At 42.7% G+C, this 25284-nt stretch overlaps 2 protein-coding genes across 4 annotated transcripts; both read left to right on the top strand.

The window, feature by feature from the left end:
* Nucleotides 1–240: 240 nt before the first annotated feature.
* LOC311507615 (endoplasmic reticulum chaperone BiP-like) lies at nt 241–25158 on the top strand (the record flags this gene model as incomplete). Of its 3 annotated transcripts, XM_084572024.1 has the most annotated exons (15): nt 241–509; nt 19739–19970; nt 20080–20217; nt 20328–20440; nt 20528–20918; nt 21011–21248; nt 21338–21505; nt 21602–22193; nt 22294–22525; nt 22975–23112; nt 23223–23335; nt 23424–23814; nt 23906–24143; nt 24242–24400; nt 24497–25158. In XM_084572024.1, 15 exons carry the CDS (start codon nt 394–396, stop codon nt 25063–25065), a joined length of 3828 nt encoding a protein of 1275 aa, XP_084428150.1. The 3 variants fall into 3 exon arrangements, with proteins under 3 accessions (XP_084428150.1, XP_084428151.1, XP_084428152.1); XM_084572026.1 differs by lacking the exons at nt 241–509; nt 22294–22525; nt 22975–23112; ... (2 more) ...; nt 23906–24143; nt 24242–24400 and adding an exon at nt 19520–19635 and having other exon boundaries at nt 21602–22114; nt 25010–25158; XM_084572025.1 differs by lacking the exons at nt 19739–19970; nt 20080–20217; nt 20328–20440; ... (9 more) ...; nt 24242–24400; nt 24497–25158 and adding exons at nt 2459–2690; nt 2797–2934; nt 4915–5027; ... (2 more) ...; nt 5921–6088; nt 6185–6753.
* Nucleotides 3630–4887, top strand: LOC311507857 (endoplasmic reticulum chaperone BiP-like; the record flags this gene model as incomplete). The annotated part of the gene is made up of 4 exons (XM_084572397.1): nt 3630–3965; nt 4055–4235; nt 4335–4733; nt 4881–4887. The coding sequence occupies exons 1-4, from the start codon at nt 3746–3748 to the stop codon at nt 4885–4887; spliced, it is 807 nt and encodes a 268-aa protein (XP_084428523.1). The 5' UTR covers nt 3630–3745.
* Nucleotides 25159–25284: the final 126 nt, after the last annotated feature.

Raw genomic sequence — 25284 nt, 5'->3', positions numbered from 1 at the left:
CCAAACACCGACATCAGCTGTGGCATCTGTGCAGTTGTAACCCACTATTGGTAAAGGCTGTGATAATCATACAAGAAAGTACACAGACAACAAAGTAAGTTGCAAACTATAGTTTTAGTAAATTAAGTAGCAAGTGATTCTCTTTTTTGAAAAGAATTGAAGATGAATTTGTTTACCACTATTCCTGTCTCTGTCGAGAATGGGTCCATATTCTCCCCCACTCTGACACTGGATGTAACAATGAGAGAGGAGGAACCAGCAGATGCTGTACTGCCTAGGTTTCGATGCCATGATTCGAGCCTGAGTCCACATCATGAAGGAGCGGCCATGCTTTAACAGATTTCTTCCCCGCAGGTCTTTTTCACTGATTTGAGTACAAATCAGAAAGCAAAGATGAAGCTGCTGTGGGTTGTATTGCTGGTGACCGGCACTGTGTTTACCGATGACGACAACAAGAGGGAAAACGTGGAGACTGTAATCGGAATCGACCTGGGGACCACCTACTCATGGTAAGATGATGTAATTATTGAAGTTTGAAATGAAAGGCCACTGGATAATCTCTAAAATGTTTTCCCTGTAGTGTTGGAGTGTTCAAGAATGGCCGTGTGGAGATCATTGCCAATGACCAGGGTAACCGCATCACGCCCTCATATGTGGCCTTCACCAGCGAAGGTGAGCGTCTGATCGGTGATGCTGCCAAGAATCAGCTGACCTCTAACCCTGAGAACACGGTCTTTGATGCCAAGAGACTAATTGGCCGTACTTGGAGTGACTTTTCTGTGGAGCAGAACATCAAGTATTTCCCCTTCAAGGTGAGTTTCTACTTCTGAAGGTTTGAAGTTAAGGTTTAAAGGATGTTATGAGTCATTTCTCAGTGACACGCACTGGTTTAATTGATATATATTCCCCTTAAGGTAACTGAGAAGAAGATCAAGCCCCATATCCAGGTTGACATCGGTGGTGGCCAGATGAAGACATTTGCTCCTGAGGAGATCTCTGCCTGTCCAGCACCAGGCCCGAATTCAGATTGAGTCTTTCTTCGAGGGAGAAGACTTCTCTGAGACCCTGACCCGTGCCAAGTTTGAGGCGCTGAACATGGTAGGTTATCAGTTTAGCTGTCACAACTCAAACCAGTTTTAAAAACATAAAGTTTGACAAGGCTTTTAATCACATTGTCTTATCATTTCTAGGCCCTGTTCCATTCCACCTTGAAGCCCGTACAGAAAGTGTTGGAAGATGCTGACCTGAAGAAGTCTGACATTGATGAGATTGTCCTGGTTGGTGGCTCCACCCGTATCCCCAAAATCCAGCAGCTGGTGAAGGAGTTCTTCAATGGCAAAGAGCCCTCGAGAGGCATCAACCCTGATGAGGCTGTGGCATATGGAGCTGCTGTGTGGGCTGGAGTGCTTTCCAGAGAGAACACTGGTATGTGATTACATGTAGACTGTATTTGCTACACTGAATTGAGCTCTTGACGTTTTTCTGGTTTACTAAATGAATTTTCTCTTTTGTAGATAAGGTAGTTCTTCTGGATGTATACCCCCTGACTCTTGGTATTGAGACCGTTGGAGGAGTGATGAGAAAGCTGATCCCCAGGAACACTGTGGTGCCCCGCAAGAGTTCTACATCTTCTGATAACCAGACCACTGTCACCATTAAAGTCTATGAAGGTAATGGGTTGATGTGATTTAAAATGAATATTTGTTTGATTACTCTGTGCACGTGTATAGAAATGTTTAACAAGTCTGATTATTGACTCTGTCTAGGTGAGAGTCCCTTGACAAAAGACAACCATCTGCTGGGTACCTTCAACTTGACCGACATCCATCCTACTCCTCGTGGCGTACCACATTTTGAGGTCACATTTGAGCTTGATGTCAACGGTATTTTGTGTGTCACTGCTCTGGACAAAGGCACCAGCAAGAAGAAGAAGATCACAATCACAAACGACCAGAACCGCCTCACTCCCGAGGACATTGAACGCATGGTGAACGATGCTGAGCGCTTCGCTGATGAAGACAAGAAGCTGAAGGAGAGGATTGACGCCTGTAATGAGTTGGAGTGGTATGCTTACTCTCTGAAGAACCAGATTGGCGATAAGGAGAAGCTTGGTGGCAAGCTGTCAGCTGAAGATAAGGAAACCATTGAGAAGGCAGTGGAGAAGAAGATTGAGTGGATGGAGTCACACCAAGATGCTGACCTGGAAGACTTCCAGGCCAAGAAGAAGGAGCTGGAGGAGGCGGTTCAGCCAATTATCAGCAAGCTTTACGGCAGCGCAGGTGGACCCCCACCAGAGGGCGCTGAGGGTGAAAACGTGGGGCCTGTGATCGGAATCGACCTGGGGACCACCTACTCAAGGTAAGAAAGTGAAACTTCAAGCTTGATGTCAAAGACGATGTAATTATTGAAGTTTGAAATGAAAGGCCACTGAATAATCTCTAAAATGTTTTCCCTGTAGTGTTGGAGTGTTCAAGAATGGGCGTGTGGAGATCATTGCCAATGACCAGGGTAACCGCATCACGCCCTCATATGTGGCCTTCACCAGCGAAGGTGAGCGTCTGATCGGTGATGCTGCCAAGAATCAGCTGACCTCTAACCCTGAGAACACGGTCTTTGATGCCAAGAGGCTGATTGGCCGTACTTGGAGTGACTCCACTGTGCAGCAGGACGTCAAGTATTTTCCCTTCAAGGTGAGTTTCTACTCCTGATGGTTTAAAATGAAAGTTAAGGTTTAAGGATGTTTTGAGTAATTTCTCAGTGACATGCTTGGTTTAACTGATGTCTGTTTCTGTTAAGGTAACTGAGAAGAAGAGCAAGCCCCATATCCAGGTTGACATTGGTGGTGGCCAGATGAAGACATTTGCTCCTGAGGAGATCTCTGCCATGGTACTGACTAAGATGAAGGAGACTGCTGAAGCTTACCTGGGCAAAAAGGTACAAAATAAATGAAACCTATAGTACACAAGAAAGTAATACACCTTTAAAGTATATAACAATTCTAAATGTCCAGTGTGTAATAAAATGTAATTTCTTATTTTCCCTAGGTCACACATGCTGTGGTCACCGTTCCTGCCTATTTCAATAATGCCCAGCGCCAGGCCACTAAGGATGCTGGAACCATTGCTGGTCTTAACGTTATGGCAATCATCAATGAGCCGTAAGTATCTGACAAAGAAATGAAGTGTGCCATTTAAAATATTTCCCCCCTTACTCTATAATAATGTTCTATATTTATGTTCTTTAGAACCGCTGCTGCCATTGCTTATGGACTGGACAAGATGGATGGTGAGAAGAACATTCTTGTGTTCGATCTGGGCGGTGGCATCTTCGATGTCTCTGTCCTGACCATCGACAATGGTGTGTTTGAGGTTGTGGCCACCAATGGTGACACTCATCTGGGAGGTGAGGACTTTGACCAGCGCATCATGGAGCATTTCATCAAGCTGTACAAGAAGAAGACTGGCAAAGATGTCCGCAAAGACAACCGCGCTGTGCAGAAGCTGCGTCGTGAGGTTGAGAGGGCAAAGAGGGCGCTGTCTGCCCAGCACCAGGCCCGAATTGAGATTGAGTCTTTCTTCAAGGGAGAAGACTTCTCTGAGAACCTGACCCGTGCCAAGTTTGAAGAGCTAAACATGGTAGGTTATCAATTTAGCTGTCACAACTCAACCCAGTTTTAAAAACATAATGTTTGACAAGGCCTTTAACCACATTGTCTTATCATTTATAGGACCTGTTCCATTTCACCATGAAGCGCATACAGAAAGTGTTGGAAGATGCTGACCTGAAGAAGTCTGACATTGATGAGATTGTCCTGGTTGGTGGCTCCACCCGTATCCCTAAAATCCAGCAGCTGGTGAAGGAGTTCTTCAATGGCAAAGAGCCCTCTAGAGGCATCAACCCTGATGAGGCTGTGGCATATGGAGCTACTGTGCAGGCTGGAGTGCTTTCTGGAGAGGAGGACACTGGTATGTGATTACATGTAAACTGTATTTGCAACACTGAATTGAGCTCTTGAAGTTTTTCTGGTTTACTAAATGAATGTCCTCTTTTGTAGAGGATGTGATTCTTCTGGATGTATACCCCATGACTCTTGGTATTGAGACCGTTGGAGGAGTGATGACGAAGCTGATCTCCAGGAACACTGTGGTGCCCACCGAGAAGTCCCATATCTTTTCTACAGCTTCTGATAACCAGCATACTGTCACCATTAAAGTCTATGAAGGTAAGGGGTTGATGTGATTTAAAATGAATATTTGTTTGATGACTCTGTGTACGTGTATAGAAATGTTTAACAAGCCTGATTATTGGCTCTGTTTTGGTGACCGTCCCTTGAGAAAAGACAACGATCTGCTGGGTACCTTCGACTTGACCGGATTCCCTCCTGCTCCTCGTGGCGTACCACGGATTAAGGTCACATTCTGGGTCGATATCAACGGTATTCTGCGTGTCACTGCTAAACAGAAAGGCACCCGCAACAAGAGCAAGATCACAATCACAAATGACCAGAACCACCTCACTCCCCTGGACATTGAACGCATGGTGAATGACGCTGAGCGCTTCGCTGATGAAGACAAGAAGCTGAAGGAGAGGACTGATTCCCGTAATAAGTTGGAGTGGTATGTCTACTCTCTGAAGAACCAGATTGGCGATAAGGAGAAGCTTGGTGGAAAGCTGTCAGATGATGATAAGGAAACCATTGAGAAGGCAGTGGAGGAGAAGATTGAGTGGATGGAGTCACACCAAGATGCTGACCTGGAAGACTTCCAGGTCAAGAAGAAGGAGCTGGAGGAGGTGGTACAAAAAGGTACAAAATAAATGAAACCTATAGTACACAAGAAAGTAATACACCTTTACAGTATATAACAATTCTAAATGTCCAGTGTGTAATAAAATGTAATTTCTTATTTTCCCGAGGTCACACATGCTGTGGTCACCGTTCCTGCCTATTTCAATAATGCCCAGCGCCAGGCCACTAAGGATGCTGGAACCATTGCTGGTCTTAATGTTATGAGAATCATCAATGAGCCGTAAGTATCCGACAAAGAAATGAATTGTGCCATTTAAAATATTTCCCTCCTTACACTATAATAATGTCCTATATTTATGTTCTTTAGAACCGCTGCTGCCATTGCTTACGGCCTGGACAAGAGTGATGGTGAGAAGACCATTCTTGTGTTCAATCTGGGCGGTGGCATCTTCGATGTCTCCCTCCTGACCATCGACAATGGTGTGTTTGAGGTCGTGGCCACCAATGGTGACACTCATCTGGGAGGTGAGGACTTTGACCAGCGCGTCATGGAGCATTTCATCAAGCTGTACGAGAAGAAGACTGGCAAAGATGTCCGCAAAGATAACCGCGCTGTGCAGAAGCTGCGTCATGAGGTTGAGAGGGCAAAGAGGGTGCTGTCTGCCCAGCACCAGGCCCGAATTGAGATTGAGTCCTTCTACGATGGAGAAGACTTCTCTGAGACCCTGACCCGTGCCAAGTTTGAAGAGCTAAACATGGTTGGTTATCAGTTTAGCTGTCACAACTCAACTCAGTTTTTAAACATAAAGTTTGACAAGCCTTTTAACCACATTGTCTTATCATTTCTAGGACCTGTTCTGTTCCACCATGAAGCCCGTACAGAAAGTGTTGGAAGATGCTGACCTGAAGAAGTCTGACATTGATGAGATTGTCCTGGTTGGTGGCTCCACCCGTAACCCCAAAATCCAGCAGCTGGTGAAGGAGTTCTTCAATGGCAAAGAGCCCTCTAGAGGCATCAACCCTGATGAGGCTGTGGCATATGGAGCTGCTGTGCAGGCTGGAGTGCTTTCCAGAGAGAACACTGGTATGTGATCACATGTAGACTGTATTTGCTACACTGAATTGAGCTCTTGACGTTTTTCTGTTTTACTAAACGAATTTCCTCTTTTGTAGATGATGTAGTTCTTCTGGATGTATGCGCCCTGACTCTTGGTATTGAGACCGTTGGAGGAGTGATGATGAAGGTGATCTCCAGGAACACTGTGGTGCCCATCAAGGAGTCCCAGACCTTTTCTACAACTTCTGATTACCAGCGTACTGTCACCATTAAAGTCTATGAAGGTAATGGGTTGATGTGATTTAAAATGAATATTTGTTTGATGACTCTGTGCACATGTATAGAAATGTTTAACAACCCTGATTATTGACTCTGTCTAGGTGAGCGTCCCTTGACAAAAGACAACCATCTGCTGGGTACCTTCGACTTGACCGGCATCCCTCCTGCTCCTCGTGGCGTACCACAGATTAAGGTCACATTTGAGCTTGATGTCAACTGTATTTTGCGTGTCACTGCTGAGGACAAAGGCACCGGCAACAAGAACAAGATCACAATCACAAACGACCAGAACCGCCTCACTCCCGAGGACATCGAACGCATGGTGAACGACGCTGAGCGCTTCGCTGATGAAGACAAGAAGCTGAAGGAGAGGATTGAGGCCCGTAATGAGTTGGAGAGCTATGCCTACTCTCTGAAGAACCAGATTGGCGATAAGGAGAAGCTCCGTGGCAAGCTGTCAGATGATGATAAGGAAACCATTGAGAAGGCAGTGGAGAAGAAGATTGAGCGGATGGAGTCACACCAAGATGCTGACCTGGAAGACTTCCAGGCCAAGAAGAAGGAGCTGGAGGAGGTGGTTCAACCAATTATCAGCAAGCTTTGTGGCAGCGCAGGTGGACCCCCACCAGAGGGTGCTGAGGGTGAACACGAAGACAAAGATGAGTTGTAGGTAAGTTTGAAGTCTTCTGTTGCCCCTTGCCCCTCTGATAGTGGCATCTGTACGTATTGAACTCATGTGACTCAAATAGTGAGAGGAGCGGTAGGGAAGGGGTGGTGATAACAAGCAACCATACTGAATCTTCTGAAAGACTTTAAAATAAGTTGCAGTGTGTGAGAGGTGTTCTCTTCGCTGGAAGGCGGAGATATTCGTCAGCCCGGATATGAGGCTTATTGCTGCTGTTCTCATGCAGATCTGATGTGATTCTGTAAAGGGGAGGGACTTAGTGGGGTGGGTAATGGGAGGGCAGACAGGCAGGTATTTGTGGGTACAGTAAGTAGGGTGTCTGTGGGTTCAAGGGCTCCTTATGTTCACAGGCAACGCTAAAAGTTATTTATTGAATCTGGACATTGTACTTCTGGAAAGACATTGAAATAAATGTTTGATACAAACTGTTGGTCGACTTCTGTAACATTCATTTACAAGTTTAGTCTAGACAGAAAAGTGTTTGGTCACTGAATAATTCATCCAATTTTCACCACATCCTCAAACAACTAACACTCCTGCTTCCTATTGTGCAAGCTCAATACATTTTATTTCAGTATAAATCTTCATGTTACAACAGTCACATTACAGTCATTATGTTAGACGCCTTGAGTGTCCATTCCTCCAAATACAAAGGCCACATGTATTGTCTCAGAAGCTGTTGGGCTGCTGGCTTGTCCATCTTCTCCTTTCCCCTCACCACACACCTTCCATGGCAACAATCACATGGAGTGGTCTAGTCGATTGGGTTGCAAATCTCCTTCGAATTTCATCAGGACCCATCTACTTTTGTCTGCAACCAGAGAGAAATCTTAAAACATACTTGAACATACAGATTAAAAATGGTTTGGGCCATAGATGCTGACTTTCAGGATGACTTCAGAAAACAATAAGTTTAAAATAACACTTGGACATTTTGGAGAAAAGTGCTTGAAGACTCGGTTAGAATGATGAAAGACAGGGAGTCTGTGTCAGGTAAGAAAATCCACTTCTCAGCTGCTATACAGCTCACTGAAAGTTCACTTTATGCTTGATATGTTTAATCTGTATAAAAACTGAAGTACAGAAAATTGTGGTCTTAATGGGGGGTTACGTACTGGACGATTTGTCCAACAAATGATTCCAGCCAGAAACACTTACTGATTTAGTTGAGATGAATGAACATGTCAGTTAGTATTCACTCTTTATGCTAAGCTAACTAGCTGCTAGCTGTTAGCTCTCACGCTCCCTTCAAGTGAAGCTCGTGAGCTTGTGGTTAGGACATGGGAAGTCGTGTACATGACTCGTGAACGCAGACCTTTTGGGATATTTCCACTTCCAAGGTTGTGAATACCACAAAGAGGGTAGAAATAGTTTTATCACAGATATGGTAAACACAACACCATTTGAGGGAAGCACAAATCAGGCATAATATTATGACCACCTTCCTATTATTGTAGCTATGGGGCTCTCTTGTGCCTCCAAACAGTTGTGACTCTTCAGAGAATGGACATGGACCTTCTGAGGGTGTCCTGTGGTGTCTGGCAACAGAATGCTGTTAGTGGGGGCCTTTGGGTCCTATGGGTTGAGGGGAGGGGCCTCTGTGGATCATCCCACAGATACATGATCAGTTTGGGATCTCGTGAATTTGGAGGCCAGGTCAACACCTTGTGCTGTTTTTCTTGTTTTGTTTTTAGTTGTTCCTATTCCATCTTTGAGTGTCATTGCTATGGGGTGAGGTTATTTGGTCTGGTCTAGGTGGGTGGTACATGTCTAAAAGTTTCCCAGCAGAACACTGAATTGTCACAAGATGGTCAATGTTATTTAATTCTCGTGTCAGTGGTTTTAATGTTGTGGCTGATCTGTGTATTGAAAGAATAGATGTGAGACTGGTAGGAATCTTCAGAGAGACAAGAAGAAACACATGCATCAAATTTTTTTAAGTGTTTAAGAGGATGTTAAATTTGAACATCCTCGCAGAAATAGAGAGAATGACTAATGGTTTAACATCCTCACTTTTAACAGGTGTCCAGTTAAGAATTATTTCCATATAAGCACTTTAAATTTTGTATTCACTTCCAAAATGCTCTGCAAGAAGAATTTTGGCCTTGTTGTATCCCAGCTCTGAAGGTAAGTGTTGACAACTGTGCACTGAGTTCCTTGGTTCCCCCCTGGTGTATTGTTCAAGAAAATGTAAACGGTCACTCCAATTAAATGTTTTCTCCTCCACTTCATTTTCAAAAGCTGATGAAAGACCTGTAGTGAAGAGGATCTCAATCAAACACAGGACTATTTCTTGATGGAAGGACAGAGCTTAGATTTTGTTGAACCAGCAGAGCATTTTGTCTCTGCATAATGTTTACAATCTCATCCTGAGAGCCATTTGTCAGAGCATGATATTGAGGGTTTACCAGTCCTGCTTGATTTTGATCAGCAGCAGATGCAAATTGAACTGGTTCGCCAACATCCAACAACATCTCATCCTTTTATGTTTCTCAGCTTTGTTTAGGCCTAATAACTTGTGGTTGAGATAGGCACATCAGTAACATTCACCTTTTTATTCAAAGTTATGGCCCCAGATAGCAAATAGTAATTGAAACGATGTTAAATCAACATCCCGCTGTCAACGATAAAGTCATTGAATCAACGTCGAACTCTGATGTTGATTCATCATCATGTTGCACCCTCTATTATCATTGAAACAACGTTTAAATCATACCTAGAGATCAACAGAATTTCAATGGTATTTCGATTACAATGGATATTGAAACAATGTTGAAATCCCAGCATATCAACGAAACTTCAATGGTATTTTAGTATACCACAGGTCTATAATTTTAATATAATATTAAAAACATTATTATTAGGCTATTATAATCCTGCTTTATCGACAGCCAGGATGGGCTAGCAAAATATAGAAAATAGAATACCTTTAGGCTATAACTAGCACAAATGACACCCCACGCATTCTTTAAAAATTAAACAACCGTTTTTATTGTATTATTTCATTTTTTTTTTTTCTTTTAACGTGCTAATTCCTGCTGCGTCTGTCTTCCAGCTCCTCCCGCTCGGTCTGGGGCGTAGCGCAGCCACTTCTGCACAGCTTGAGCGAAGTCATAGGTGTTTGCCGTTTTCAGTCGTTGAGTCAAGGCATCTAAAATAGAACACAAGCAAAAGTACTGTGATTTAGTCAATGCTTTGTTCAAGCAAGCTTTATCGTCAAGGATTGGGAGCAGGACATAGCACGAAAACAGTAGGCTACACATAGGGAACTCAAATACACACACACGCTACACACACAGGGGTGGACGCAGCCACCCACACACGAAGGGTCACACACGGGGTAGAATTAAAAGGGTCATCACGCTACACTAAAACACGTACATAAAACATTAAATAAGGCATAACACACACGAAACAACCCCAAAGTTCTCCAAAGTTCTCAAAGTTATAGCACATGTGAACGTTTTGTTTTAATTAGTAGGCCTAACATCACATCAGAAGACTTTACTGCGGCTAATGATATGACAGAAAAGATGCTTTTAGCCATGCAACTTCCACAAGCCTTGCGATAGCTTTCCGTCAAATTTAGGTGAACTTGTGCAAAGTTAACACAGAAATAATACAGTGGATAACGTAGTGGCGATACCGACTTAAGAAAGCAATATCCGATCATCTAACATTCCACTAGCATAAATGCTAACTTTATCAGAAGAAAAGTTAACCTAACTTGACAATGACGGCAAACACCGTAAGGCTTATATACAGCGTATAAACTACGTTACTTTTAAACGTTCAGATTACAGAATTGTGCATGCCTCCGATCCTTCCCATTATCTAACGTTAACGTTACAGTAAGGTAAGGAGCCTTACCACAACTTTGACAGCAACATCCTACATCTAACATCTAAACATGACCACAAAATAAATGATGAAAAATGCACCATGTAAATAAACACGAATATTCAATTAAGTATAAGCCTAACTATAGATCAACATTGTTCCAATGCCACTGTAATCAACATTACATTGGTCAGGTATTCATCAGTAGCCTATTGCAATGGTGATTCAACATTTATTTAGTGTTGAAATTTCAATGTCAACCATTCTGATGATTTTGATGGAAAAACAATATATTTTCAATGTCACCTTCCTGTCTGGACACGTCAGCATCAGGATTCTTTGAGAAATGTTCCTTTCAAAATAAGAGTTCACCCCGTCTGATCGTTTTGAGCCACACGCAGATGAATTAATCTCCAGAACATTAAGTTTTGCATTTGTTGCAGCCAGTTCAGTTTCAAGTTCCAGTTGCTCCTTTTCTTTCCTTAGCTTTTCCTCTTTTGCTTCAATCAAATGTTTCCTTTTAGCGCAGCAACGCGCTGCATCAGAGCTGCCTTTTCGGCCTCGGCTTTAATCCGCGCTGATGCGGTCGAGGAGGTCCGTGATAACTGGGAGTGTGATTTTACAGTCACAGCCATTTGACCAAACCCACTAATCCCGGCCGCCCGGCAAAGTAAACCGTTACCACGGAGCTGCCGTCAATCACTGCCGCAGACAGCGAACAGAGCAGAAGAATGAAACAGTAATGTAAGACTTTTTTCTTTGTGTTTATTTGATTCCTATTCAGGACACTTTGACAAGAATGACTTCATATTGTTAGTATAGGCTACAGAGTTTCATTTTTTTGGTGGTGTGCCTTGTGATTTTTTAAATGAAAAAAAAAATGTACCTTGGCTCAAAAAAGGTTGAAAAACACTGATTTAACAAGTTAATAATGTAGAATTTTCTCTGTAAATAACTAAACTATGTCTTGCTTTGTGGCATGTCAGCTAATATTAAGCAAGCCAGGTGGCAAATGAAGTTAATACAAGCCCAGTAAAATTAATGGTAACTGACAGTTTTCTAGAGTCATCCACTGATTTTGATATTATTCAACATTATCATTATTCTTTCTCTTGGGAATGCCAAAAAGGAAGAGGCAGCAGAAGATTGACTTCTTTTTCAAGTCAAGTTATCATGTAAGTGGTTATGTGACAGGAGGGAAACGGAAAGCTGTCAATCTATAAATGCACAAATTCAATTATATGGTAGTACATATTCTTGCATTAATGCCATGTAGGTGTACATTTACAAAACTTAGAGCTGTTTGTTGGAGCTTAAAACCTTCTTTTCAACGAAGAAAATCCCCCACATCAACTCATCCATGTTACTGCTCTCAGAAACTAGAAAAGAACACAAATGAAGACAATGAAATGCAATAAAGCTATTACAATCTTAAATAATAAGAGGCATAAAATAATAATATAGAGTACAATAAAGGCTTGGATGAAAGATTAGTTAAACAGATTAGAACAACAGAATATATGTGAAATAATTAACAAAAAGCAGATTAAAGAACAACTTTATGTAGGAAGGGAAGTCCAGAAGTCAGGACAAAGGAGAGCATGGAGAAGATGAGGGAGAGAACAGGAGAGAAGACAGAGGGAACATAAAAGAAGAAGGGGAGAACATGAGAGAAGAGGGAGGGAACACAGTGTTCTTGTCACTGACACTTGTTCCTAATAAAACATAAATTAACTGCTTAATACCATGGTATGTGTTTGCTGGTAAATATATATCTTGGGTTATATAGCGTCGTGCTATAATATACACTCTGAATATTATTTGCATATCCTCATGAAAAAAATCTAGAAATGCATTGCATTAGTTTTGGAGACTGAAACAAGGAAGGTTGTTGCATGTGTTACCCCTAGACCCCCCCCCCACACACACACTTGTAAAATTGCTGCTCCATTCTTGCTCATTTCTATACAGAAGCACAATCCTTTAGAAGTCACATTACAGCACAGCAAAGCACAAATGGCACGTTTCCAATGAAATGTCTGTTTCAACTCAAATATCTCTATGTGTGTACGTGTGGTCTGAAATAAAACAAAAGATACACCATATTTACATTAGTATCACCATACTTCATGATACAAAACTATACAGTCATCATAACACTGACTTTGCTCATACTGCTTAAACTATACAGGTGAAACTAAGTTCTTCCACTATACAACCCCTATCATGCTACAATGGCTCCACCTAGTGGCCATATGCGTCACTGGAAAGGGGAACGCACTGTCTAATTATCCAGCGACGTGCTCTATAAGCTACATGCAAACGGTTTTACAGGCGATCTCTGGTAAATTATAAACCGTACTGTACTACAATAAAAACAGACTTAACACTTAGTAATTGTACAGGGTTACTTCCTTATTTTGGGCAATTACGCACACAAGGCACACCAGAAGCGTGTCTAGACCATTTGTCAAAGCACCCCTAAAAATAAGAGTTGAAAAAACGTTGGGTTTTTTTGTTTAGTTTTTTTTAAAGTTTTTCTATGATAAGATGACAAAAAAATCATCATCACAACTGTAGAAAGTATGTGGTTTAAACGTAATATTTTAATGAGGAAATGCAACCCCACCACCACCACCTCCCCCTTGCATTGCAGTGGTATGATCCACCACGCTCATTTGCCCCTCCCTACCACATACAGCGCGCACACAGGTTTGGTTTGGCTGACCATCTGAGGCCTCTGGCTCTTGTGAGTTACCAAATATATATCTATTTACTTTATCACTCATTACAGTCATTAGCAACAGCCCTAACTTTTACTCTTTTTACTGTTGTTGCTATTGTTAAGTACGAGTTTGCTAGCTTAAATTCTAACTTTAAAACTTAAAAAGTTTTCTGAATCTGAATCTGACGTGAGTGTGTACGTGTGTGTGTGTGTGTGTCGCCAGCTTGAAGCCATGGACATTCGTAACTTTTTTAAGAAAAAAAAAAAACTGGTTCAAATGAGAGAGTAGCAGCACAGAGTTGGAGAAAGGAGAGAATAGAGAGAGGAGAGGATGGAGAGGAAGAACTAGGTGAGAAAGCTGATAGTTAACATTAGTCAGACCACATACTCATAATGCCATAGCTTCTGTTTTCCTATGCTCATTGCAGTAGAGTGCATAATGATTTCATATAACCAAACCATAACATCCTGTTATCCAGGGCTCTCAAGTCTACACATTAATTTCAATAAATTCACACGCCTCACTGATTCTTGAGAATTTGGATAAAACAGGTTTTAATTTTGAAAATAAAAAATTGTAAAATTACAAAATCTGAAAGTATATCATTATAGACCAAGATCTTGGCTGTTCAGATATTTACCGGTGCAACCTCCCAGATTTTTATTTTTTTATATAAAATAGACGTTTTCAAGTTATTACTTTGTTTTTGTCAACACCGTCAGACACAATAAGAAGCAAATTATTTTTTATTTATTTGGTCTAATATGTATTTAGAGTTTTTAAATCATTATCTGGCATTCTTTGTACACATATATGCTGTTAAATGTTGAATATTCACTTTTCTTCATTTTGTACACTGTTTCACGTGTACTAAGATCTAACATCACACAATGTTTACTTTAAGCCTAAACAGAAAAAATAATGTTTTTTTATAACAGACACATTTTAGTGTTAAAAGACACTATTGCTTTAATAACTCTACAGCACTGAAGGAACATATTGTAAGCACATTAAAACAAATAAAACTCCCTCTGACAGTGGTGACTTTAGAACTGACGGTGGTGACATACAATTCCAAAATGTATACCACTCAAGTCGATGGCTTCTTGCTTAACAGCTTCATTTAACTATTCGATCCAAAAAATAACAATCCTGAGCACTGTGATAAACATTTTTCAAGGAAAATAATGTACAATTAAGCAATATCATCGTCAGTGGGGCAAACCACAGTAGATTTGTGTGGGTCATGATTCAGCCCGCATCAACGTTTCAGGTACGTTTGATTATTTGCTCTGGTTGCTGCATAAATGACTAGGTTAACTGACAGATTAGTTGTTGATAGTCACTGAATGGTGAGAACAACGGGGTTGTGCAGTGTCAGCGTGGGGTGACTCCAGGATGCTAGAATTCACTGTTAAGCCTTCTTGAGGTGTCGTGGGCCTAACTTAACCAAACATCGGTGAAGGGAGGTGCCCACTTGAAAACCCCAATGACATGCTGCATACTGCTGTTGATTAGGCCGGGTATCTGATGTCTTGGTGGGTAGCGATATTTCTTTGTTTGGTTAGCTGCTGAGCAGGCCGTACAAGCCAGCAGCATTTGGTTAGCTTTTCACAAGGTTTGAATTGTCCAATGTCTGCTGCTGAGTGGGCCTACAAGCCCGCAGCATTTACTTAGTTCATTTAGATTGTAGGTTTAATTGCCATATTTCTTAACGCTTTGCAGGTTTGTTAGGTTTTCTCAGTTGGACAGGGCTTCTAAATGTGTTTTGCCTGGGATCTTGGCACAATTGACTGTTACATTTAATTCTGCGTATTAACGAATGTTAAAAGTACCCCATCCCCACATAATCAAATATCAAATCATCATCATCAAAAATAAAGTCATTACCAGTAGGAATAATGTACAATGTATCACTGTTATCTTAAACTTTCATCTAGTGCCCCCTACTCATAAAATAATACATTATATTCTTCTGTACACTGTACATTTGACGTGAAGAACAGATAACAAATAGCAATTGTGAGCACTGTGGCACTCTCTTCCACAGATAGCTGCTGCCTAGCCATCACTTCCTAAAATATATAAAGTCAAACTTGAGTGTAATGACTATGAAATTGGGGGGGAATTACAGTGAATGTTAGATTTGGTTAATGCTGTCATGCCATTTTCATTTGGCTTTAGTCATTGGAGATGCATAGCCTACAACGGAAATTGTGTTAGCGACGTGCTCTATAAGCTACATGCAAACGGTTTTACAGGCGATCTCTGGTAAATTATTAACCGTACTGTACTACAGTAAAAACAGACTTAACACTTAGTATTTGTACAGAGCTACTTCCTTATATTGGGCAATTACGCACACAAGGCGCACACAAAGGTTTCTTCTACCGAGTCACTGCTGCATCTAACTTTACGGTACACTAATAAACGGGAATGTTCTAACCGGTGCATGCGCACAGGGGTAGCCTTTCTAACAGTAGCGATCAAAATCCACAATGGACAAAACGTGCAGATAAAAGTAGCAAAAAGTATTTGATTGTTGTCTGTGAAGGTTCTCAGTCATCCAGGTCATGGTATATCCAACAAAGAAGACGTTTCACCACTCATCCGAGTAGCTTCTTCAGTTCTAGGGGACTGGTGGGAAGTCTGAGGTTTAAATAGGAACTCCACCTGAAACTTGCTTGTTATGCTAACAACCAGAAACCAGTGGAGCTAATTTCCATTAAAGGGCGGCACAGTGGCGAGGTGCTTAGCACTGATGCCTCACAGCGAGAAGGTCACCGGTTCGAATGCATAGGCCGGCTGGCCTTTCTGTGTGGAGTTTGCATGTTCTCACTGTGTCTGCGTGGGTTCTCTCCGGGTACTCTGGCTTCCTTCCACCATCCAAAGACATGCTCATTAGGTTAATTGGTGATTTTAAATTGGCCATAGGTGTGAGTGTGAATGGTTGTCTGTGTCTCTGCGTCAGCCCTGCGATGGACTGGCGACCTGTCCAGAGTGTACCCCCGCCTGTCGCCTGATGACAGCTGGGATAGGCTCCAGCAGACCCCTGCGACCCTTAACAGGAATTAGCGGGTATAGAAGATGAATGAATGAATGAATGATTGGGTATTTACCTGTACCCATGGAGTGCCCTTTGTCCTTCAGGTAAACCGCCTACACCTGAAGGACAAAGGGCACTCCTTTGAAGATAATAACGTCCAAATCTTAGCCAGAGAAGGCCAATGGTTTGAAGGAGGAGTAAAGGAAGCCATCTATGTCAGACTGGAAAAATCTTCTCTAAACAGAGGAGGTGGACTGAGATTTAATCTGCCATCTACAATTAGGGTGACCAGATCCCAATTCGCCAGACGTGGGACAAAGACTACGTTTGTGTGGGACAATGTGGGACAATGTGAGATACCAATGCATCAAGGTAGTCTAAAAGAACTATGAGAAAAAATAAACATTTCTATTCTGCCCCTTTGCTTATGGCATTACTTTGCCATCTGATTAATTCAGTAGGACATAACAGCCTGCAAATAAAAACTTAACAAATATATTTTACAATATAAATATATATAAAAACTTGCTTAAATGCAAATTTCCCAAGTTCACAAGGTGAGCAACACGTTTTGTCTCGCATTGTCTGTGTCGTTTCACGTCGTATTCACCTCCGTGTGAAACGGAAAAATGACTCAAGCAAACTTCACAGCAAACTTTACCAGACTAGCCTTGCATTGGATAGATAGTTTCCCAGTCTTTATTATAGCTGCATTTCCTCTTCTCAGTCGTACGGGTTGTGCTTCCCTCCATGTCTCGCGCTGCATGCCGTTCTGATCTGATTCGCATTGTTTGTTGTTGGTGGGCGCGCCGTTAACCTGCGTCCGCGTCCCAGTTTGATTGACATGATCAAACAGCCCGCCCCGACCCCTGATGACAGCCCTCACTGCTTTCTCCAAACAGCTATTTGTTAAATGCCAGATTGTAAAACATGCATTTCGAAACTGGAGTCTGACTGTCAATAACAATGCGGGACAACGTCTCAATTTGCGGGACGTGTGAAAAGTAATGAAAATGCGTGACTGTCCCGCACAAAGCGGGACATCTGGTCACCCTATCTACAATACAGTTTTAACTTCTGTCCCCAAGAAGTTTCAACCTCATTCACACCTTGACACTGGAGCCTCTGACGTTAGAGCACCATTCATAGGGAAGAGGCCGGGGACAAAAACAGTCCCCCCTCAACAACAGGTAAGTACCCAATCGTTAAGGTAAATTAGCTCCACCGGTTTCTGGTTGTTAACATAACAAGCAAGTTTCAGGAGGAGTTGCTATTTTTCTTTGCATCAGTATAATCACGTTTTTGTAACTTTGAACATCACCCAAACGGGGACACGCGTATGGAGAGTTGTGTTAAGAGCGCGTCAAAAACAGTCTCCCACACCCATGCACGAGGGACCACAGGAGGGCAGGATAGTCACTAATGGGTCTAAAGCTCATTTTCGGTGGCACCCTAAGATGCCACGGGCAGATGCCGCTGTTTAGGGGAGATGCCACTGCTTATGCTACTGTTTGGCGAAGATGCCACGGCTGATGCTGCTGTTTGGGGGGAGATGCCACTGTTTAGGGGAGATGCCATTGCTTACGCAGCTGTTTAGGGGAGATGCCATTGCTTACGCAGCTGTTTAGGGGAGATGCCACGGCAGATTCCGCTGTTTGGGGGAAGATGATGCCATAAGTATATGCCGAATTTATTTCTGTTTATTAGTTATCCCTAAATAGACCCCCGCGACCCTTAACAGGAATAAGCGGGTATAGAAGATGAATGAATGAATGAGTTATCCCTAAACCCGATGCTGTTCGACACTAAGATGCAGCGCAGTGCACACAAAATAAGTAATAATAATAGTTCGTTTGCATGACATTACTGTGAATAACAGTCAGGTTACAGGACTTACATTTGGATTTAAGTTGTGCCATATTTGAACTTGTTTAGAGAATGAAAGTAATGTAAATTAGAGGTAATCAAAATGTTGTAATGTAGCCAATTGAGTTACATGTATTAGAATGACTGGAAAATCTGCTGTCATGACAAATATTCATTGAGATTTTTCATCTCCTCATTTTTAGTTTTCACGGTGTTCAATGAAGATGTTTAATCAAGGTGTACAGAAGAATAAATGCACTTTATTTACACTTTATTTATTAGACTTTATTTATTTCCTTATATGCCACTGTTTGGGGAAGATGTCACGGCAGATGCCGCTGTTTGGGGAAGATGCCACTGCTTATGCTGTCAGGATTTTAGCATTATTTTGCAAGGTTTTCTTGATTAACCATCAAACAGGGACCATTAGGTTATTTCTACCTCGCGGACCAGCAGCCATTTGTTATCATGTCTGTAAACAGTTGCTATCAAAAGTCTGAAACCGCTTCACATTCGTGATAAATGATTTTCAATGGAGTTTTATGTTAGATACTGTATTGAGATGATTCATTGTAACCCAATGGAAAATTGATGTATGTGCCACAACGGGGCAACGCAAAGCACTTATGCATTAAACAAACTAACAATATACATAACATGAAACATTAAAATGCAAATCAAAAGATTTAGAATAGCAGATATGTCATGAAGATTTTGTGCAATATACAATCCTGTCTGAAAACATTAACAATATCAGAAAACACACTGCACTTTCAAATGCACAAAATACGTCATGAAAATGCTACCTCTAGCTCTAATTCAACTTTGACAATTGTTAACATTCATAAATTAAACTTCGCCATCTCAGTAGCAGCCTTCCCAAACAACGACATCAGCTGTGGCATCTGTGGCAGTTGTAACCCTTTTTTGGTAAAGGCCGTGATAATCATACAAGAAAGTACACAGACAACAAAGTAAGTTGCAAACTAAAATTTTAGTAAATTAAGTTGCAAGTGATCCTCTTTTTTGAAAAGAATTGAAGATGAATTTGTTTACCACTATTCCTGTCTGTGTCGGTAATGGGTCCATATTCTCCCCCACTCTGACACTGGATGTAACAATGAGAGAGGAGGAACCAGCAGAGGCTGTACTGCCTTGGTTTCGATGCCACGATTTGAGCCTGAGTCCACATCATGAAGGAGCGGCCATGCTTTAACAGATTTCTTCTCCGCAGGTCCTTTTCACTGATTTGAGTACGAATCAAAAAGCAAAGATGAAGCTGCTGTGGGTTGTATTGCTGGTGACCAGGACTGTGTTTGCAGATGACGCTGATGAGAACAAAAACGTGGAGACTGTGATTGGAATCGACCTAGGAACCACCTACTCATGGTCAGAAATGGAAACTTCAAGCTTGATGTCAAAGACGATGTAATTATTGAAGTTTGAAATGAAAGGCCACTGAATAATAATCTCTAAAATGTTTTCCCTGTAGTGTTGGAGTGTTCAAGAATGGGCGTGTGGAGATCATTGCCAATGACCAGGGTAACCGCATCACCCCCTCATATGTGGCCTTCACCAGCGAAGGTGAGCGTCTGATCGGTGATGCTGCCAAGAATCAGCTGACCTCTAACCCTGAGAACACGGTCTTTGATGCCAAGAGGCTGATTGGCCGTACTTGGAGTGACTCCACTGTGCAGCAGGACGTCAAGTATTTTCCCTTCAAGGTGAGTTTCTACTCCCCATGGTTTGAAGTGAAATTTAAGGTTGAAGGATGTTTTTTTAGTAGTTTCTCAGTGACATGCACTGGTTTAACTAATGTCTGTTCCTCTTAAGGTAACTGAGAAGAAGAGCAAGCCCCATATCCAGGTTGACATTGGTGGTGGCCAGATGAAAACATTTGCTCCTGAGGAGATCTCTGCCATGTTGCTGACTAAGATGAAGGAGACTGCTGAAGCTTACCTGGGCAAAAAGGTACAAAATAAATGAAACCTATAGTACACAAGAAAGTAATGCACCTTTAAAGTATATAACAATTCTAAATGTCCAGTGTGTAATAAAATGTAATTTCTTATTTTCCCTAGGTCACACATGCTGTGGTCACCGTTCCTGCCTACTTCAATTATGCCCAGCGCCAGGCCACTAAGGATGCTGGAACCATTGCTGGTCTTAACCTTATGGCAATCATCAATGAGCCGTAAGTATCCGACAGAGAAATGAATTGTGACATTTAAAATATGTCCCCCCTTACTCTATAATAATGTTCTATATTTATGTTCTTTAGAACCGCTGCTGCCATTGCTTCTGGACTGGACAAGATGGATGGTGAGAAGAACATTCTTGTGTTCGATCTGGGCGGTGGCATGTTCGATGTCTCCGTCCTGACCATCGACAATGGTGTGTTTGAGGTCGTGGCCACCAATGGTGACACTCATCTGGGAGGTGAGGACTTTGACCAGCGTGTCATGGAGCATTTCATCAAGCTGTACAAGAAGAAGACTGGCAAAGACGTCCACAGAGACAACCGCGCTGTGCAGAAGCTGCGTCGTGAGGTTGAGAGGGCAAAGAGGGCGCTGTCTGTCCAGCACCAGGCCCGAATTGAGATTGAGTCTTTCTTGAAGGGAGAAGACTTCTCTGAGAACCTGACCCGTGCCAAGTTTGAAGAGCTGAACATGGCAGGTTATCAGTTTAGCTGTCACAACTCAACCCAGTTTTTAAAATATAAAGTTTGACAAGGCTTTTAACCACATTGGCTTATCATTTCTAGGACCTGTTCCGTTCCACCATAAAGCCCATACAGAAAGTGTTGGAAGATGCTGACCTGAAGAAGTCTGACATTGATGAGATTGTCCTGGTTGGTGGCTCCACCCGTATCCCCAAAATCCAGCAGCTGGTGAAGGAGTTCTTCAATGGCAAAGAGCCCTCGAGAGGCATCAACCCTGATGAGGCTGTGGCATATGGAGCTGCTGTGCAGGCTGGAGTGCTTTCTGGAGAGGAGGACTCTGGTATGTGATTACATGTAAACTGTATTTGCTACACTGAATTGAGCTCTTGACGTTTTTCTGGTTTACTAAATGAATGTCCTCTTTTGTAGAGGATGTGATTCTTCTGGATGTGTACCCCCTGACTCTTGGTATTGAGACCGTTGGAGGAGTGATGACCAAGCTGATCTCCAGGAACACTGTGGTGCCCATCGAGAAATCCCATATCTTTTCTACAGTTTCTGATAACCAGCCTACTGTCACCATTAAAGTCTATGAAGGTAAGGGGTTGATGTGATTTAAAATGAATATTTGTTTGGTGACTCTGTGCACGTGTATAGAAATGTTTAACAAGCCTGATTATTGGCGCTGTTTAGGTGACCGTCCCTTGACAAAAGACAACCATCTGCTGGGTACCTTCGACTTGACCGGCATCCCTCCTGCTCCTCGTGGCGTACCACAGATAAAGGTCACATTCTGGGTCGATATCAACGGTATTCTGCGTGTCACTGCTAAACAGAAAGGCACCCGCAACAAGAACAAGATCACAATCACAAACGACCAGAACCGCCTCACTCCCCTGGACATTGAACGCATGGTGAACGACGCTGAGTGCTTCGCTGATGAAGACAAGAAGCTGAAGGAGAGGACTGATGCCCGTAATGAGTTGGAGTGGTATGCCTACTCTCTGAAGAACCAGATTGGCGATAAGGAGAAGCTCGGTGGCAAGCTGTCAGATGATGATAAGGAAACCATTGAGATGGCAGTGGAGGAGAAGATTGAGTGGATGGAGTCACACCAAGATGCTGACCTGGAAGACTTCCAGGTCAAGAAGAAGGAGCTGGAGGAGGTGGTTCAACCAATTATCAGCAAGCTTTATGGCAGCATAGGTGGACTCCCACCAGAGGGCGCTGAGGGTGAAAACGTGGGGCCTGTGATTGGAATCGACCTGGGGACCACCTACTCATGGTAAGAAATGGAAACTTCAAGCTTGATGTCAAAGACGATGTAATTATTGAAGTTTGAAATGAAAGGCCACTGAATAATCTCTAAAATGTTTTCCCTGTAGTGTTGGAGTGTTCAAGAATGGGCGTGTGGAGATCATTGCCAATGACCACGGTAACCGCATCACCCCTTCATATGTGGCCTTCACTAGCAATGGTGAGCGTCTGATCGGTGATGCTGCCAAGAATCAGCTGACCTCTAACCCTGAGAACACGGTCTTTGATGCCAAGAGGCTGATTGGTCGTACTTGGAGTGACTCCACTGTGCAGCAGGACGTCAAGTATTTTCCCTTCAAGGTGAATTTCTACTCCTGAAGGTTTAAAATGAAAGTTAAGGTTGAAGGATGTTTTGAGTAATTTCTCAGTGACATGCTTGGTTTAACTGATGTCTGTTCCTCTTAAGGTAACTGAGAAGACGAGCAAGCCCTATATCCAGAATGACATTGGTGGGGGCCAGGTGAAGACATTTGCTACTGAGGGGATTTTTGCCATGGTGCTGACTAAGATGAAGCAGTTTGCTGAAGCTTACTTCGGCAAAAAGGTACATAATAAATGAAACCTATAGTACACAAGAAAGTAATACACCTTTAAAGTATATAACAATTCTCAATGTCCAGTGTCAAGTATTTTCCCTTCAAGGCGAGTTTCTACTCCCCGTGGTTTAAAGTGAAAGTTAAGGTTGAAGGATGTTTTGAGTAATTTCTCAGTGACATGCACTGGTTTAATTGATGTCTGTTCCTCTTAAGGTAACTGAGAAGAAGAGCAAGCCCCATATCCACGTTGACATTGGTGGTGGCCAGATGAAGACATTCGCTCCTGAGGAGATCTCTGCCATGGTGCTGACTAAGATGAAGGAGACTGCTGAAGCTTACCTGGGCAAAAAGGTACAAAATAAATGAAACCTGTAGTACACAAGAAAGTAATACACCTTTAAAGTACATAACAATTCTAAATGTCTATTGTGTAATAAAATCTAATTTCTTATTTTCCCTAGGTCACACATGCTGTGGTCACCGTTCCTGCCTACTTCAATGATGCCCAGCGCCAGGCTACTAAGGATGCTGGAACCATTGCTGGTCTTAACGTTATGAGAATCATCAATGAGCCGTAAGTATCCGACAAAGAAATGAATTGTGACATTTAAAATATTTCCCCCCGTTACTCTTTAATAATGTTCTATATTTATGTTCTTTAGAACCGCTGCTGCCGTTGCTTACGGCCTGGACAAGAGGGATAGTGAAAAGAACATTCTTGTGTTCAATCTGGGCGGTGGCATGTTCGATGTATCCGTCCTGACCATCAACAATGGTGTGTTTGAGGTCGTGGCCACCAATGGTGACACTCATCTGGGAGGTGAGGACTTTGACCAGCGCGTCATGGAGCATTTCATCAAGCTGTACAAGAAGAAGACTGGCAAAGATGTCCGCAAAGATACCCGCGCTGTGCAGAAGCTGCGTCGTGAGGTTGAGAGGGCAAAGAGGGCACTGTCTGCCCAGCACCAGGCCCGAATTGATATCGAGTCCTTCTACGAGGGAGAAGACTTCTCTGAGACCCTGACCCGTGCCAAGTTTGAAGAGCTGAACATGGTAGGTTATCAGTTTAACTGTCACAACTCAACTCAGTTTTTAAACATAAAGTTTGACAAGGCTTTTAACCACATTGTCTTATCATTTCTAGGACCTGTTTCATTCCACCATGAAGCCCATACAGAAAGTGTTGGAAGATGCTGACCTGAAGAAGTCTGACATTGATGAGATTGTCCTGGTTGGTGGCTCCACCCATATCCCCAAAATCCAGCAGCTGGTGAAGGAGTTCTTCAATGGCAAAGAGCCCTCTAGAGGCATCAACCCTGATGAGGCTGTGGCATATGGAGCTGCTGTGTGGGCTGGAGTGCTTTCTGGAGAGGAGGACACTGGTATGTGATCACATGAAGACTGTATTTGCTATACTGAATTGAGCTCTTGACGTTTTTCTGGTTTACTAAACGAATTTCTTCTTTTGTCGATGATGCAGTTCTTCTGGATGTGTGCCCCCTGACTCTTGGTATTGAGACCTTTAGAGGAGTGATGAGCAAGCTGATCTCCAGGAACACTGTGGTGCCAATCAAGGAGTCCCAGACCTTTTCTACAACTTCTGATAACCAGCGTACTGTCACCATTAAAGTCTATGAAGGTAATGGGTTGATGTGATTTAAAATGAATATTTGTTTGATGACTCTGTGCACGTGTATAGAAATGTTTAACAAGCCTGATTATTGACTCTGTCTAGGTGAGCGTCCCTTGACAAAAGACAACCATCTGCTGGGTACCTTCAACTTGACCGGCATCCGTCCTGCTCCTCGTGGCGTACCACAGATAAAGGTCACATTTGAGCTTGATGTGAACTGTATTTTGCGTGTCACTGCTCAAGACAAAGGCACTGGCAAGAAGAAGAAGATCACAAACACAAACGACCAGAACCGCCTCACTCCCGAGGACATTGAACGCATGGTGAACGACGCTGAGCGCTTCGCTGATGAAGACAAGAAGCTGAAGGAGAGGACTGACGCCCGTAATGAGTTGGAGAGCTATGCCTACTCTCTGAAGAACCAGATTGGCGATAAGGAGAAGCTCGGTGGCAAGCTGTCAGATGATGATAAGGAAACCATTGAGAAGGCAGTGGAGAAGAAGATTGATTGGATGGAGTCACACCAAGATGCTGACCTGGAAGACTTCCAGGCCAAGAAGAAGGAGCTGGAGGAGGTGGTTCAACCAATTATCAGCAAGCTTTACGGCAGCGCAGGTGGACCCCCAACAGAGGGCGCTGAGGGTGAACACAAAGACAAAGATGAGTTGTAGGCAGGTTTGAAGTCTTCTGTCGCCCCTTGCCCCTCTGATAGTGGCATCTGTACATATTAAACTGATGGGACTCAAATAGTGAGAGGAGCGGTAGGGAAGGGGTGGCGATAACAAGCAACCACACTGAATCTTCTGAAAGACTTGAAAGAATAGGTTTCAGTGTGTGAGAGGTGTTCTCTTTGCTGGAAGGCAGAGATATTCATCAGCCTGGATATGAGA

This window comes from Chelon labrosus, assembly GCF_963514085.1.
Source record: "Chelon labrosus genome assembly, chromosome: 22".
Classification (NCBI taxonomy): domain Eukaryota; kingdom Metazoa; phylum Chordata; class Actinopteri; order Mugiliformes; family Mugilidae; genus Chelon; species Chelon labrosus.
The sequence above is the reverse complement of the archived record's forward strand: the minus strand, read 5'-3'. Positions and strand labels throughout refer to the sequence as shown.